This window comes from Amborella trichopoda, chromosome 3 (assembly GCF_054954075.1).
Source record: "Amborella trichopoda isolate Santa Cruz 75 chromosome 3, AtrichopodaSantaCruz75HAP2 v2.0, whole genome shotgun sequence".
In the NCBI taxonomy this organism is placed as follows: domain Eukaryota; kingdom Viridiplantae; phylum Streptophyta; class Magnoliopsida; order Amborellales; family Amborellaceae; genus Amborella; species Amborella trichopoda.
The window spans coordinates 14,416,639-14,432,765 of NC_142338.1; the positions used below are offsets into that span (position 1 = coordinate 14,416,639).

Here is a 16,127-nt window from a genome sequence, read left to right on the forward strand (position 1 = left end):
GAGTGAGAGAAATCGTTAATGGCTCTGTGGTAAGGTTCATGTGTACTTAGTTTTTTTGAGTGAGAAAAATCCTTAATGGCTCTGTGGAATGTTTTTTTTTAAGAAAGAAAAAATTGTGCTAAGGGTAAACAATATCATGTGTATTAAGTTTTTTTGAGTGAGAGAAATCCTCAATGGCTCTGTGGTTAAGGTTCCATGTGTATTTAGTTTTTTTGAGTGAGAGAAATCCTTAATGGCTATGTGGTAGGGTTTTGTTTTAAAAAAAAAAGTGATGGGGGTAAACAATATCATGTGTATTTTGTTTTATAGAGTGAGACAAATCCTTATTGGCTCTGTGGTATAGTTTAGTTTTTTTGTAAAAAAAAGGTTGGTGATATGGGTAAACAATATCATGTGTATTGTGTTTTTTAGAGTGAGAAAAAGCCTTAATCAGTCTGTGGTAAGGTTTTGTTTTAAAAAAAAATGTGATCGGGGTAAACAATATCATGTGTATTGTGTTTTTTAGAGTGAGAGAAATTCTTAATGGCTCTGTGGTAATGTTTTGTTTAAAAAAAAAAAATTGAGATAGAGGTAAACAATATCATTTGTATTTTGTTTTATAGAGTGAGACAAATCATTATTGGCTATATGGTATGGTTTTTTTTTTTTTAATGGCTCATGCATATTGTGTTTCTCATTTTATGTGTCTATTGCTTTTTGGTATTGGTAAACAATCTTTGTAGATAGAGCGAGAGAGAGCATGAGATTACAAAAGACAGATTCGAAATAAGTATTGTACAATGCAAATGTCTTTTTTGGCATTTCTAACAAGACAGATTCGAAATATTATGACGTGGCAATTAATGCAAATGTCTCTTTTGCATTTCTATTCTTAATACATCACTCATGAAAAGTATTGTTCTTGTTAGAGTCACTATCGAAGTTTAGTATACTGCACAACATTTACCTCTAACATGGTAAGTTATGTTTGTTAGTCAATTTCTCATAACAATATTTATTGGGGATGGAATAAAAACGTTGGACAATTATTATAAGTTAAAATTAATCTTATTTGTAGTTTGTACTTTGTAGTTGTACAATAACAATCAGGATAACATTCTCTAGAGTGTGAGACCTTGATTTATAATTCTATCTTTGATATGTTGGCTTGTTAGTATTTTATGTGTTTGGTTTGATAGCATTTTATTGGGTTTCATGCATGTTGTATTATACCTTGTTGTATATGCGTTTAATTGTAATTGCAAGTATCTCAGAGCTTGCCTGAGGTAGCCCCTGAGGTATTTGCATGCCAATGCATATATCACAATGTATTTGTCATTCTTTGGTTATTCATTATAAAGAAGCCCTATTGTTTTTTGCCCTGTTTTTTCTGTAGGTACATATGGAAAATCTTCAGAATGTGGCCTTGTCCATCGAGTCATCACGTCATCGCCGCCGGTCTCGCACACCATGCCAACCCCGCTTAATTCCACCCAATTTAAATGATGCACCACTCAAAAATCACTTACAAGAAGAAACCCAAAATGAGGACCCCTCTCTCCCAGTCCATAGCGTAGAAATTTTAGGGACCCCTCAGTGTCGCATCTTTAGGGCTTCGGTAGTTGTAAAGGGGGGCACCTTTAGTCATGGCCAATGTTTTTCACGAAAGGCAACAAAGCAACTTGCCGCCAAAGAAGCCTACATCTATGCTAAAGCTGTAGGGTTTGACCCAACCCTCGAGGAGAGTCTTAGGTCTGAAAAAAGCAACTTAAGTGCTAAGCTAGTGCAGGAAGTTGCTAACACCCAGCGAACCAACGAAGAGATATCGCTCTTAAAGCATGAGGTTTTAAGCCTCACCTCCCAGTTAGAGCAACTCACGTCTTCATTCTGGGGTTCTTGTGATGCCCAAGTCGATATTTCTTCGCGCTTTATTGTTGATCACACGAGTGCAATGCTCGTTTATCCCCAACCGCTCCTTAGTGGGCAAGGGGAAACAAGAGAGGTCGTCCATAGGTTATGGAAGAGAATCAGTAGGTCTTACATACTAGCCCCTTTCTATCTTTGCCATGTAGCCCATATTTGTCTTAGACTTTCAATGTTGAAGGGCGTTTTGGATAGGTTAAGCTTGTGTTATTCTTCTCTTGGGCCTTGTTTTTTGGGTGGGTAGCGTGAGTGCTTAGTTCATAACTTCATGTCTTGTTTTAGTGCCTTAGGTTGATATTTGGATATTATATGGCCTTAGGCGTGATTTTGGTTGTCTTGAACCTTTGACCTATGATTGGGTATTTTGGTTATTTTTAAGCGTCAATCATGAACTGTGGGGCTTTTCTTGCTCTACTCTCAATTCATGTCATTCCACTTGGCCTCGTCTTTTGGGTTTTTTTTGTGCTTTGATGGAGATCTTTACATGTGCATGGGCTTCTAGGGCCCGATAGACATTGGATTCTTTTTGTGGTCTTCTTTGTATGGTGTAGGGCTTTTTGGGCCCGATAGATATCTTTTCACCCCCTCTCTATATCAGACTCTATCTTATGGTTTGCACGTGCATGATTTTAGTTTACTGTGGCTTAAATTGTAAGTAATGTCATCAATTTTTTTTATGATGATGTCATCAGTTAATATAAATTTTTTTTTTTGTTTTATCACTCATTGATCTAATTCTTTATATTTTCTTCTCTTTGTGAATGATTTGAAGTTTAAACTCCTCGTTTATATATGGAAAGATGAGATCCAAATTTGGTCCGAGATAGGAGATATGTGGGGGAGAGAGAGATCCAAATTGGGAGGGAGAGAGAGAGATCCAAATTGAGGGGAGAGAGAGAGATCCAAAATGAGAGGGAGAGAGAGAGATCCAAATTGGGGAGAAAGAGAGAGATCCAAATTGGGGAGAGAGAGAGAGAGATCCAAATTGGGGAGAGAGTGAGATCCAAATTGGGGTCGAGGAAGTAGGAAGTGGGTAGATGAGAGACAGAGAGATCCAAGAGGGGGAGCTATGTAACTTAGATTCAATTGTGTTTTACTTCTTTTTGTTATATGATTTTTAGAGATTAAAATGGATTTTGATTGGAATTGGATTGCGAATGGGGTTGCGCAAGGATAAAAGAATGCAAATTACTTGTTTATTTTTATTTTGTTGATTTTTAGAAAGCATCATACTTAAACTAATTCTACCTCTAAACTTGTTTTCAGAGGTAATTTTGTATTTGCGTGTTAGTATGAAAGAGGAAATTGGGTATGCTGATTTTTTTGGGTCTAATAATGCGACTGTGGTGTTGGAAGAAGATGAAAAAGTCGAAAAGCCTACTTCCACTCTATTGTGGAAGTACGTGATAGTCTTAGGTAATTATGGCAAGGCGAGGGGTGGTACGAAGAAGTATACATGTAATTTCAATTGTAGAGAAACTCCTTTTTCTAAGTCCTATGTATGTGTGCGAGCGCATCTATTGGGACCATCATTTGTTAAGGGGTCTAAGGGGATATCAAGTTGCCCAAAATTATCAAAGGAAGAGCGAAAGGCATTAAAGTTTGAGGAGCATGACGCCCAAAGATTATATGTGAGAAAAGGCCAAAATAGAAATGATGTTGGATGGTTGGTGGATACATCGTTGTTTCCATCATTAGTGCACACCGAAAGTCCTAATAAAAAAAAGAAAGGGATGATGTTAAGGCAAGATCCCACATTTATTTAATGTTCAGGTAAGAGATGATGTGGATGTTGTGGTGGCTCGTTTCTTTTATGCCCACGGCATCTCTTTCAATGGTGCGAAGGGACCAATCCATAAAATGATTTACGCAGTTAATAACGGCCCAAAAGGCTATGTGGCACCTAAGTACGAAAGGATCCAAGCAACATTGCTTGACAAAGAGCGAAGTAGGATCCATCAAGCATTGGGTGCAGTTAGGAGTGAGTGGGGAAGTTATGGTGTATCCATTGTATCTGATGGTTAGAGTAATATAAGAACGAGTCTTTGATTAATGTCATGGCCATATCAGCTGGGAAGGCCATGTTCCTTAATAGCATTGATTGTTCATCAGTTGAAAAGACTAGTCAAGTGATTGATGATATCCTTTTAAAAGCCATAGAGTCGATTGGACCATACAATGCAGTTCAAGTCGTAACCGGCAATGCAGCCAATTGCAAAGATGTAGGTGCTATAATTCAATGCCGTCATTCCCACATTTTTTGGTCGGGTTGCTTGGCTCATACTTTGAGTCTGCTAATGAAGGATATTGCTCACAAAAATAAGAAAAAATCATCTTTTGCTTTCGTTTGTAAACACTGTAAGCAGGGAAAAGCAGTGGTAAAGTACATTCATCATCATACAAGATGCCGGTACATTTTTCGGACCATTCTAACTTAGAACTTCTTAAGGCTAAGAAGACGAGGTTTGGGTATCACTATATCATGTTGAGGAGATTGATGGAAGTGAGAGTTGCCTTGACGTCTTTAGTGTTGGGTAGTGAGTGGGAAGGTTTGAAACGAGGCACATCAAATAATCAACATGGTATCATCCGTGATACTATCATAGACGACGAATTCTGGAAGATGAATAAATTGATGTTGTCTTTTACAAGGCCAATATGGAAGACAATAAAGTTTGCTAATCGCGATAGGGCTGCCGTGGGAGATGCATACGAGCGCATGGATACTATGTTGGGGGAAATTACGGTGGGCCTATATGACGATCCTATGTTATTTCAAAGGGCGAAGACATTAGTCGTGGCTCGTTGAGACCGATCATATCTTCCGTTGCATTGTTTAGCATTCCTTCTCAGTCCTAAGTATTATTCACGAGAGTGGTTGGCAACACCAGCACCTAGGGGTGAAAGGATGATGAAGCCCCACCAAGACCCAGAAGTTTCTACATGTTACCACACAGCCCTTGATGTACTGATTCCAGATGATATGGAATGAGGACGCGACAACAAATTGGTGATTTTCTTGGGAATAGAGGCGTTTTCGCCCTCTCCCCATCTGTTGCTGATAGGGAAGCAGTGTCAAGGTGGGACATGTATGATGGTGGTACTCCAGAATTGCATGCAATTGCGGTGAAGGTATTGTCACAATGTGTTAATTCCTCATGTGCAGAGAGATGTTGGAGCACGTATAGCTACATGCACAATGTTAAACGAAATCTGATGAATGCGGATTGTTCCAAATCATTGGTGTATGTTCATTACAATGACAGACTATTGAGTAGATCGCGAGCAGACTGCAAAGAGAATATAAGAATTGGGACTCTCATCTAGAAGACGATCACCTCTAGGATGACATAAAGGCTCTCGAATCGTTGGATGCACCCCTCGATGTTGATGATGACAGAGTTGTATCTGCACTCCCTTTGGGATCGGTCACTCCATTGGGTACTTCAAGAAAGCCACCTAGTACTCCAAGCCACCCCGATGTATTAGCAACTGAAGGTACCATCGAGCGTGTCCTCAGCCAGCCTTCACCAAGCGCCGCCCCAAGAGTGCATCCATCATCTTCCACCCCAAGAGCGTCTCCATCGTCTGCTACAGTTCGAGTTCCCCCAGTATCTTCTACCATTACACAAAGCTCATCGCAGCAACTCGAAAGAGTGAAAGAAGGAACAAGTCGTAGCCCCCCCTCCTCCCCCTCCCCTTCCTTCCTCTATCTCTCTCTCTTACTTTCTATTATGAAGTATTGAACTTCAGGCTACACCCCCCGCCCCCCCATCCTCAATCCCATCCTCTCAATCCCATCACCCTTGCCATTTTCACACCTTCCACAAATCCCAAATGTCCATGCACCCTCTCTTACCTTGCCACACCCGTTTCTTTCCCTTCATGGAACACGCTTAGGACCTTAAACCCTATGAGGCCCGTCCAGCTAATTCTATCCATCCAGAGCTATTCCACTCTTGGAAGGAGGGCCCCAGCACCTTCCCAACCAAATATCACCAGTCCATGCCACAACCACTACAGTGAAATTAGCCCCATAGGCTCTCAAATATGCCTCAACCACTTAGGCATCAGCCTACATATCCCAAGGGCCTACACTTAGCAAGGACCCATGGTATATAGGTATATCCTCAGACTTCGACTCGAATCTTCTAAAGAATCAGAGGTTGAGTCCTACTACTCTACCGACTCCGAGGGGATTGAAAGGATAGAGTGAGCCCAAGCCTAGGGAGACAGAAACAAGGATCTCAAAGTGATGGGAATGCAGTACAATGGGGAAGAGGCGGAAATTAGCTACTTCCTCAAAGTCAAGGTAAAAGGAAAAGGAGAGGTTATTGACCTCTCCTTTCGAGTTTGCTATGACAAGGGAGACCCCAATTCTTCCTTAAACCCACCTCTTGGTCTCCCCCTTAGATAACCCACAAACTAGGCAGTCCTTTAGAAGCTTGCGCCGCACCCCCCCCGTCCCCCCGCGCCCCCGTTCCCCGCCCCCTCCCCCTCCGCCTCCCCCTTCCCCTTTCCCTCCTGCGTGCAGTCAATGGGAGGCCCTCGAATACCAAGGGGCTTTCGAAGGCATCTGGGTCATTTTGGGACCCAAGTCTCCACCAATGCATGGACATTGTGGTAGCATCCTATTCTGTTACCATCTTATTTTCACGTGTCTTAGATGGGACCTCATGGTCATTCTTGGCTGTCTACAGTCACAATTTAGACAACATCCAATAGCAGCTTTGAGACGAACTAAGATCGAGAGTCCCCCCCACCTGCCCCCCCAAAAATAAAAAAAAAGCCTTGGTGCATAAGTGGAGACTTCAACGTCACCAAATGGACAAATGAAAGAAACAACAACCACAAACTTACCAGTTTCATAATGGCCATAACAGCCTTCTCTGAGTTTATCCATAGGAATAATCACATAAAAGCTACATGGGGCAAATTTCACCTAGTTTAGCCATGCCGACAGGCCCTCCCTATCTAAGCTCAATTGCTTCCTCATCTCTCCTAAATGGAATGATCTTTTCTCTCACACCCACTCCTCGGCGCTGTCAAAACCAAACTCAAACCACAAGCCTATCCTTCTAGACACTTCCCACTGGTTGACAGGTAAAAGGACTTTCAGTTTCGAACTGTCCTGGATTGAAGAGGCCAATCTGTATACATTGATGCCTCAATGGTGGGATTCCTCCAAGGTCCAAGGTTGGACAAGATTTAAACTCAAGAACAAGCTCCAATTATTTAAGGGTTATCTCATTCATTAGAGCATAAGTATCCTAGGAATTTTTTAGTCCTCCAAGACTGAAATTTTATCTCACATCCAGGAGCTGGACTCCTTAGAAGAAAATAGAGAGCTTTCTCAGGAAGAAAGAGAGAAGGATCCAAGCTAAGACTACCAATTTGTTCTCAAGAAAACGATCTGGTATCAAAGGTCCAGGATAAAATGGTCAAAGTTTGGTCACCAAAACACCAAATTCTTCCATATGACTGATAAACCTCAAGCGTAGGGACAACAAGATAACCCAAATCTCAGTAGGTAACCGTGCCTACAACAGCTTGAGGAGGTCGAAAGGGCCATGGTCAAATTCTTTAAGCTCTTTCTGGGAAGCCTTGCGCTAGACCTTACATGAATTACCTCTCCTTTCTCCTCCTTCCCCAGGATAATGCCAAGTGGCTTGAAATACCGTTCTCAAAGGAAGAAATATTCAAAGCCATCAAGGAACATGCTCAAGACCAAGCCATTGGCCCCGATGGCTTCCCTATCGCCCTCTTCAGCAACTTCTCACCATGAGGTTAGATATTCCTAATTTTTTCAATAAATCCACAAGAGTGGTGGAATCCGCAAAGCCATGAATGCCACCTTCCTAACCCTGGCTCCCAAAGTTGAGGGAGGCGTAGGCCTCAAGGACTTTAGAACCATAAGCCTCCTAAACAGCTCCCAACGGTTCTCGCTTCCCAGCTGAAAGAGGTTCTCAATTAGGTCATCTCACCCAACCAAGGGGTATTCATTTAAGATAGGCAGATCCTTGACGGAGCACCAATAGTGCACGAGTGCATACACTCAAGACATATAGCTAAAAATCAAGGTGTGGGGTTCAAGCTTGACTTCGAGAATGCCTACGATCATGCGGGCTGGGCTATATTGGACAAGGTCATGTCCAAAATGGGCTTCGGGCCCAAATGGAGGCAGTGGATCAAAGGTTGCATCTTGGTCCCTGCTTCTCTGTCTGTATCAATGGAGTCTCCAAGGGCTCCTCCCCATCCTCCAGGTGCCTACGCCAAGGTGAGCCCCGTCCTCTGTTTTATTCGCACTAGCAGTTGAGGTCTTCAGTAGGTCCATAGAAAGGCTTTACCAAAATGGCCTCCTCGAGGGCTTCAAAGTCTCAAGCAACAAATAACAGATTTCGCACCTACAAAATTCCGATAACACCCTCATCTTCTGTGTTGTCATACAACAGCAGACGGACACCCTATGGCTGTTTCTCAAATGCCTAGAGGTAGCTACTGGTTTCAAAGTAAACCTCGCTAAACCTGAACTTATAGGGGTCACTTCTACCACCAAATCGTCCTTAGTCTTGGCCTTCCTTTGTGCACTAGTAAGCCCAGCAAGCAGTACCAGGCCCCAATGAAGAAAGGTTTGATCTCAAACTCGTGGCTTGGAAGGGCTGTCTCCTGAGCCGGTCACATAAGCCTCATCAAGGTCACCCTATCTAACCTTCTGGTGAACCAAATGTCCCTTTTCAAAATGCTTACCTCCATAGCCCAACACCTAGAGAAATTAATGAGGGATTTCTTGTGATCGGGTTCAGATGAGCGTCATCATATACACGTGGTGGCCTGGAATACCGTCACTTGCTAAAACAAAAAGGGGTTCGCAGCAGAAACCTCAGACCCTGCAACTTAGGCATATTGGGAAAGTGGTGGCTGCATTTTGCCACTCAACCCAACCACCTCTGGCAGTCATTCCTGAGACAAATATATCACATCAATCCCTGGAAGTGGCTCCCCTCTTCCCACACAACCACTAGACCCTCGGGGGTTTGGCTGTCCATATCTTCTAGCCCCAATCATTTTAAGCACAATATCAGGTTTATTGCAAGGGAAGGAAGAAGGGTCAAATCTTGGCATGTATTTGCATAGGAGAATTGTTTAGGCTACCATTAGACACTTCTTCAAGACAACAGGGAATACTAGAGTCTAGAGCACATTTTAGAAGGCCACTTCGGGACCACGTGCTTGCTGACCTCACCTCTCCATCGGCTCTTGTCCAAAACACTTGCCTCCCCATATATGAACCAGATCGTATCATTTGGTCACCATCTGCCTTGGGTTTCTTCTTGGTCACCTCTTTTTAAGGCATCCTTCGCCAACCCCTCCCCTTTCCCACTACAATACTTAACAGGTGCTTTATGTGCAAATCAGCAGAGGAAACTAATGCCCATCTATTCCTGCATTGCAAGGTGGCACAACTCTATTTTCCGAACTGCTTCAAAGCTTTGGATGGCATTGGATTACCCCCACTTAGTTCCTCAACTCTTTCAAGCCTCTAGTCACCTCCTTACCCAGCAGGTATTATCAGTGGCAAGGATCGCTGACAGCAACCATTTCGACTCCTTGGACTGAAAGGAATGCCAAAATATTTGACAGTAGGGAGATTTCAAGGCCCTATTAGACCGTATCAAAGAATGACGATCCTTTGGGCCCATAATCACAAAAGTCTGAGAGGCCCCCTCAACCTCTGACTTTCTCAATAGTTGAAAAAACATCTTGGCATTCAGATATGCAACCAGGGGCCCGCAGGGTTTGGGGACATATCCAAAGATCACAACAGTAAAACTCCTCTTGTACTCTGGCCAAATTGGTCATGCTGATGTGACCATGACAGAAGCGGTAGCACTCATAGAGGGTATCAAGCGATATAACTGGGATTCAAGGAATCCTTGGTCATAGGAGTACCTAACAAATTATAGCATGAGACTCAAGTGCTTCTACCTGCCCATCGTGCCTCAAGTACATTTTTTAGCATATTTCCTTTCTTTGCAAGCATATTCACATCTCCTTTCAGCATACCTGGCAAGAAGCCAACTCTAGAGTGGACAAACTCAAAGTTAGTGATTTTTTTTTATTGCTTATATAAGTATATTATTTTGAGATGCCTTCTTCGAGATCTAATCGAAGTGGTGATCCAGGTTGGAAATATAGCTACAACCCGAATCCTTCAGATAAAAATTGCATAAAATGCAAGTTTGGTGAAAAGGATACAAAAAGGGGCATAAACCGGTTCCAAAAAAATCTTACCAGTATCTAGGGGATGTTGCCCATGTAAAAAAGCTCCTGATGTTATAGATGAGATAAACAATTTTCTGAGTCTTGTAAAAATAAAAAAAGATGAGAGATATGCATCCATAGTAGAGATTAAGTCAGGGGTTCGAGTCAGTTCTGATGATGATAACAGTGATGAGGATGGGGAGGGATGTCAAGAGGTAGAACAACAACAATCCATTATCAGGGGGAAGGGAAAGTGAGTTGAAATTGCATCTGGGAGTTCGGGGCTCACAAAGCCTTGGGTTAGAGGCCCTATATTGTTTTTTGCCCCAGCCTGACTCTGAGGTTGTAAGATAGAAAACAAATAAGCAAACCACCATTGAAAATAGAATAAAAAAGGAAGAGAGAGATAGAGTTGCTTTTTATGTTGCTACATGGTTTTATGAGACGAGCAATCCTTTCAATACCGCTCACATAAGAAGCTTCAACACCTTGGTAGAGGCAATTGGCCAATTTGGGCCTGGGATGAAACCCCCAACCCCATATGAGCATTCAGAGTCTCTTTTGAAAAAAGTGGTGAGTTTCATGAAGGATGTTGTTGAAGTTCAGAAGGATGCATAGGCTCATTATGGAGTTTCTATTATGACCGATGCTTGGAGCGATAGGCAGAGAAGAAGTCAAATGAATTTGCTAGTGAATTGTCCTTTAGGGACTTTTTTTTTAGGTCTATTGATGCCTTTGATCATGGCCATGATGCCCATAACATATTCCAAGTTATAGAGAAGGGAATCAAGAAGGTTGGGGAGCAACTTGTTATACAAACTGTCACAGACAATGCTGCTCCTAATGTTGTGGCTGCTAATTTGTTGCGCATAGCTTACCCTAGAATCTTTTGGACACCATGTGCAGCATAGACTATGGATAATTCATAATTGGATATGGACTTATGGTTATGGACTTATGGAGTGTGTGCTCCTATGTATTGTATAGTATACTTTTGAATTTTGATGTGTCATAAATCCCTAATTCTTATGTTTTATATAGTTATATTTGTTTTATAAAATTATACTTATACTGTTAGAGATTATAGAGACATTTTTCTTTCTATTGGGCAGCCCAGGTTCCAGGCACACGCCTAGTGCTTTTTGAAACACTGTCGTTGAGGTTACATTTCTCGACATGCCTCCTGAAATTTGACATTGTGAAGTCTTTGTTGTTTGGTCATCACAAGGGAGCAATTCTATTTAATCCCAATGAACTATTAGTGAAGGCACAAAATAAATGAAAAATTCAAGAAATTTCTTCAGTTAATATAACCACAATTCTTTCAAGTAAGAGGTATTGGAAATTATCCTTATCATGTAAGCTCCATATTTCCAGTCACGTTATAGCTAGAGTTTATCCACAATGTAGACTAGTGCCCCGTGAGGTAGAACCACACGCCATTTTTTGGGAGGTATTGAGAGTAACAACCAATATGGAGATGCCAAAGTATTCTTGTCCACTGAGGCATGCACCTGGTTGGGGAGATTGTGTTTTGCACATGCTTAGAATTTCTGTAAGGAATGGAACCTACATGAGGATTAATGTTGGTGATTCTTGCATGAGGTGGTACTTTTGTATCAAGAAAAAAACAACTCAGTCACTACCACTTGAGGGGCAAAATCTCTTGGATTATTACAGAAGGAAACAAATAGAAAACACAACGCAAGTCTCACTTGTGGAGGTTAACAATGATATTAAAGATGATTGGGGTAAAATAGCCCTTTGAGTATAATTAATTTTATCAAATAAAGAGAAGACTTATGATGAAGTACAATTTCTCCATTTTTCTTAAGAGACGTAACAATTTTATTAATGGAACATACCAAATTACATACCATCTCAAAGAAACAAACTAGAAATGATGAGTAATCATCTCCAAACTAATAAACCCTGTATGTTATGAGCAAACACTTGTTTGAAAAGTAACCTCTTGTGAGGTGGCTCATAATAGCAATCAAGCCAAGCCAATTCACTTATATATTTTAAGCCCATTAATAAGCATGCATGGCATTAATGTATATAAACTTAAAAAAAGGCATGAATGCCATATAGTATTCCCCTTTTCTTTTTCATTTTTTTATGATTAAACTTTAGAATTAATAAAAGTGAAGCACTCGTCAAGCTGTATTCTGGTCTGATCAGCTGGTCGAAGCCCATCTATACAACTTTTTTGAACAGTGAGCAATATAGAGATATCCCCATAGTGTAAAAACATCCAAAGCCTATATTTCAAACTCTTTACAATCAACAAGCCTCTCATTTTCAAGTGACAGTGTTCAATAGTCTAGACTAAGATTTAATAAGCCCATTTACATAGGTTAAGCAAAATCACTAATAATTCTTATATGCACGTGATATAAACCACTTCACCTTGGAAAATAGCTACTCGTGATTAAAAGAAAAGAGAAACAGAGACACAAGAATATCCTAATCAAAAGAAACAAGCATAACTGCAAACCAAAACTGAAGTCTTACTCTCTAAGTGCATTTATGAACTCCAGGGACTAGAATGCTATGAATAGAAAACATAAACGCTATGAATAGAAAACATAAAATGAATCTGACTTAAGCGAGCTTACAAAAGCACTGAAAATTGAAGACAATGTCACAACCATGTACGGCAAATACAAGATATTCCATCATACCTTAGATGAAGACGATTCTTTGGCAAATTGCACCTATCAATTCTCCCAATCCTACAAAAAGATAAAGTAGGCTTTGCTTTTACTGCTTTGGTCCATGGTTTAAGTCTCAAGGAAGATGCTGCACAAGAACCCTGAAACGCATGGCCAGCATTATAATCGATTATAGTAAACAAACCAACTTTAACAATTAATAATAGAAGAGCCCTATCATCAATTAGAAACACATGTTAATGGCATGACAGGAGAACATTTCTTATTTTGAAAATGACAATTATATTCTGAAAAGAGATGACACATAAGCTGAACAAGTTAATGAGATTAAAAGCTCAAGCTATTTTTATCAGCATGAAGACAAAACAAGATCTTTGGAAAGGAAAATAAACTAACAAAAAATTAATTCAGATGTTATCAAGTGCCTTATCAATAGAAAATTGAATTGTACCTGTGTCGGGTGGGTTAACAATGCCATCGTCTCTAGTTTGAGTTCCCACCCATCAAAACTCGACTAACAGAATTCATCAGACAATAATCCAAGGAGAAACATCACCAAACGGGTAACTGACCCATTCTTGCACAAAAAGTTAAAACAGCAGGAAAGATCAGAAAAACCCAACACACCAAGAAGAAGGAGAAGGCAAGGGAAAAAGCAGAAGAAGAAAGAGGGAGTAGAGAAGAAGGAAAAGAAGAAGGTTGTGACAGAGAGAGAGAGAGACGAAAGGCCTAAAAGATTGAGTAACTTCCAATAACTTAGAAGAATCCCCAATTTTAAATTAGTCCAAAAGCCAACTAAGCACAGGTTTATAAATCTATAGCCACAGATAGAGTAACGGATAATGATGATATAAAATAATAAAAGCAGCAAAATGGAAGCTACCAGAATTAATCAAATGTTCAACAAAGCATTCACACCTGTGTGCATTTTATGGAGCTCATAACATTTAATATGATGATGATGATAAGAGCCATGTTGTTTAACCTTAAAACCTAGAAAGATCACCACCAAGAGAGAGAGAGAGATTCTACACCCCAAAAGCTTATAATTGCAGGAAATATTTACCCAATAAAAGTTAGTCCTGAGAGAGGAAGTAATTTCCACAACCAAAAGCCTTATAATTGCAGGAAATACAAACCCAATACAATGGTTAAATTCCAGAGAGAGGGAGAATAATTTCCACAACTAAAAGCAGTATAATTGCAGGAAAAAGAAAGTTAAATTCGAGAGAAAGAGAGAGAGAAAGCGAGGTCACAATAATAAAACTCAATAACATCATAGAAGTGGGAATATTTGCCTAGAACTAATGCTCAATTTACAGAGAGAAAAAGAAGGCTAGAATAACCTATACATTCCAAGAACAATTGCATGATACACCTTAATTCATCCTAAGGAATGGAAAAATCTTATTTTGAAGACTCCACAATCAATGCCAGAACAAAGAACAGCAAAAAAAAGAATGAACTCCATGAAAAAGGCAAAAAAATAAAAAAACTCACCAGCAATAAATTGAGTAAATAAGGACTCCAGAGAGAGAATGTCTGCTTAAAATTGAAGCCTCAGAAATCCAGAAAAATAAGAGGGCCGCTGCTTTTCGCACGGGGGCGAGGCTCCTTTTGAGAAGGAGCGGTGTGGTGTACTGTATGCAATAACGGATAAACCAGAGAGAGAAAAAATTTATACAAGGCAAAACTTTATACAAGGCAAAACTTTTGGAAATATTTATACAAGGCAAAACTTTATATATTAAGGAAAACGGTTTAATAGGGTTGCAGCCCTATCAAAATAAGTTAAACCTCGCCTTAAGTGCTCATCAATTGACGCGTTGGAAAAAAAAATGATGCGGGGATTTTTTTTTTTTTTTTTCTCTAATACGAGAAAATAAAATTGAAATAATAAAAAAAATTGAAAGAATATATATTCCCTCAAAATCAGCAAAAAAATCTACTCCAAAAACAAGCTTTTCACAACATCAAATTTACTAAATTCTCATGATCTTTACAAATAAGGGACATCTCCCTTTAAATAAACTAAAAAAAATAAATAAATAACTAAAAAAATACATCTTTATCTATCGACCTTTAATGGACTTTCACAAGCTCTATATTTTCTCTCTCTTCATCTCTCTATTTTTTATTTCAGGTTCATCTCCATATTTTATATATCACCATTTTTTATACCAGGTTCATCTCCCTATTTTATATATCAGGTGAAACTCTATAGATCATCCATAAAAGTCTCTTCCTAGATTTTAAGTCCATAGAATTAGAACTTCTTTAAATAAGGCCCATGTACTCCAAGTGTATATCGTGAAAACTCAATCATGCCTAATTCATCTCTTTAAAACTAAGTCTAACTTATCCTACCATCCAACTCTTTAACCAATAAAAGAAAAACTCACCACCAAATCTTCTCTCCCCTTCTTATCCCTTAAAAAAATAATAAAATTACAATTTTAAATTTTCTTAATTTTTATCTGGAACATAAAACCTTTACATTGATCATTTAGCTTGAACATCATGGTTGTGAAGAAAAAATAACATGTAAAGCTCTAAAAATAGCATATATTGTAACAAATTATCTAAACCATCCATTTTACCGTAAAAATATATATGTTTTTTGAGGTGGTTAGAAATTGCTTTTAGAGCCGTCATGGAGATTTTCATTACTCAAAGTGCTTTCCAGATGAGGATTTTGAGATGATGATTTATCTTGTTTTCATGAAGCCTAGGCGTTATAGAAACTTCATCCTTCAACGATGTCAGGATTCTACTCAAGAGGAATGAGGTTGAGGTCAAAAATAAGTGGCCTAATTCTAGAGTATATAAGGCATGTAACCACTAAATTAAAAAAAACCTAGGGTGCTTAATCCCTAACTTCAAATGAGAGAGGAGAGAGAGAGTTCGTGGAGTAGAGAGGTAAGAGACATCTTTAAAGGAGAGAGAAGAGAGATGTGAGACAGAGGGGTAGAGAATAAAATATCTACTTTTAGAATAAGGAGGAGCTATGGCACATATAATTATAAACACGAATAGATAGACATGAATATTAGAATAAGAGAGACATATTATATAGATATGACTCCAATATTTACCTACATATGAATATGAGAGAGAGAGAGAGATTTTAGGAAGAGAGAGTATAAATTATAAGGAGAGAGAGATTGTTTCCCATCTTAATTTGAGAAATAAGATATTTTTTTTCGACTTTTTAGTTTAAACTTCCCGAGTACCTATCTCATTCATGAGAGAGAAATATATGCATATATCCCAACTCAAATTCAT

The 16,127-nt window shown here is 39.5% G+C and overlaps 1 protein-coding gene across 4 annotated transcripts in view; it reads right to left on the reverse strand.

Annotated features, from left to right (window-relative positions):
• EMB2759 (embryo defective 2759) overlaps positions 1-14,508 on the reverse strand; it is a 32,685-nt gene extending 18,177 nt beyond the window's left edge. For 2 of the 4 annotated variants that reach the window (XM_006840946.4, XM_088863579.1), the window contains exons 1-3: positions 14,343-14,508; positions 13,294-13,409; positions 12,852-12,982 (exon numbers count right to left, since the gene is read on the reverse strand). In XM_006840946.4, coding sequence (XP_006841009.2) covers positions 12,852-12,982; positions 13,294-13,320 — 158 coding nt within the window. In that variant the 5' untranslated portion in view covers positions 13,321-13,409; positions 14,343-14,508. Of the gene's footprint in view, positions 1-12,851; positions 12,983-13,293; positions 13,420-14,342 lie in introns of all 4 variants that reach the window. The other 2 variants (XM_011623781.3, XM_088863578.1) reach the window with 1 other exon arrangement.
• Between the last annotated feature and the right edge of the window lie 1,619 nt (positions 14,509-16,127).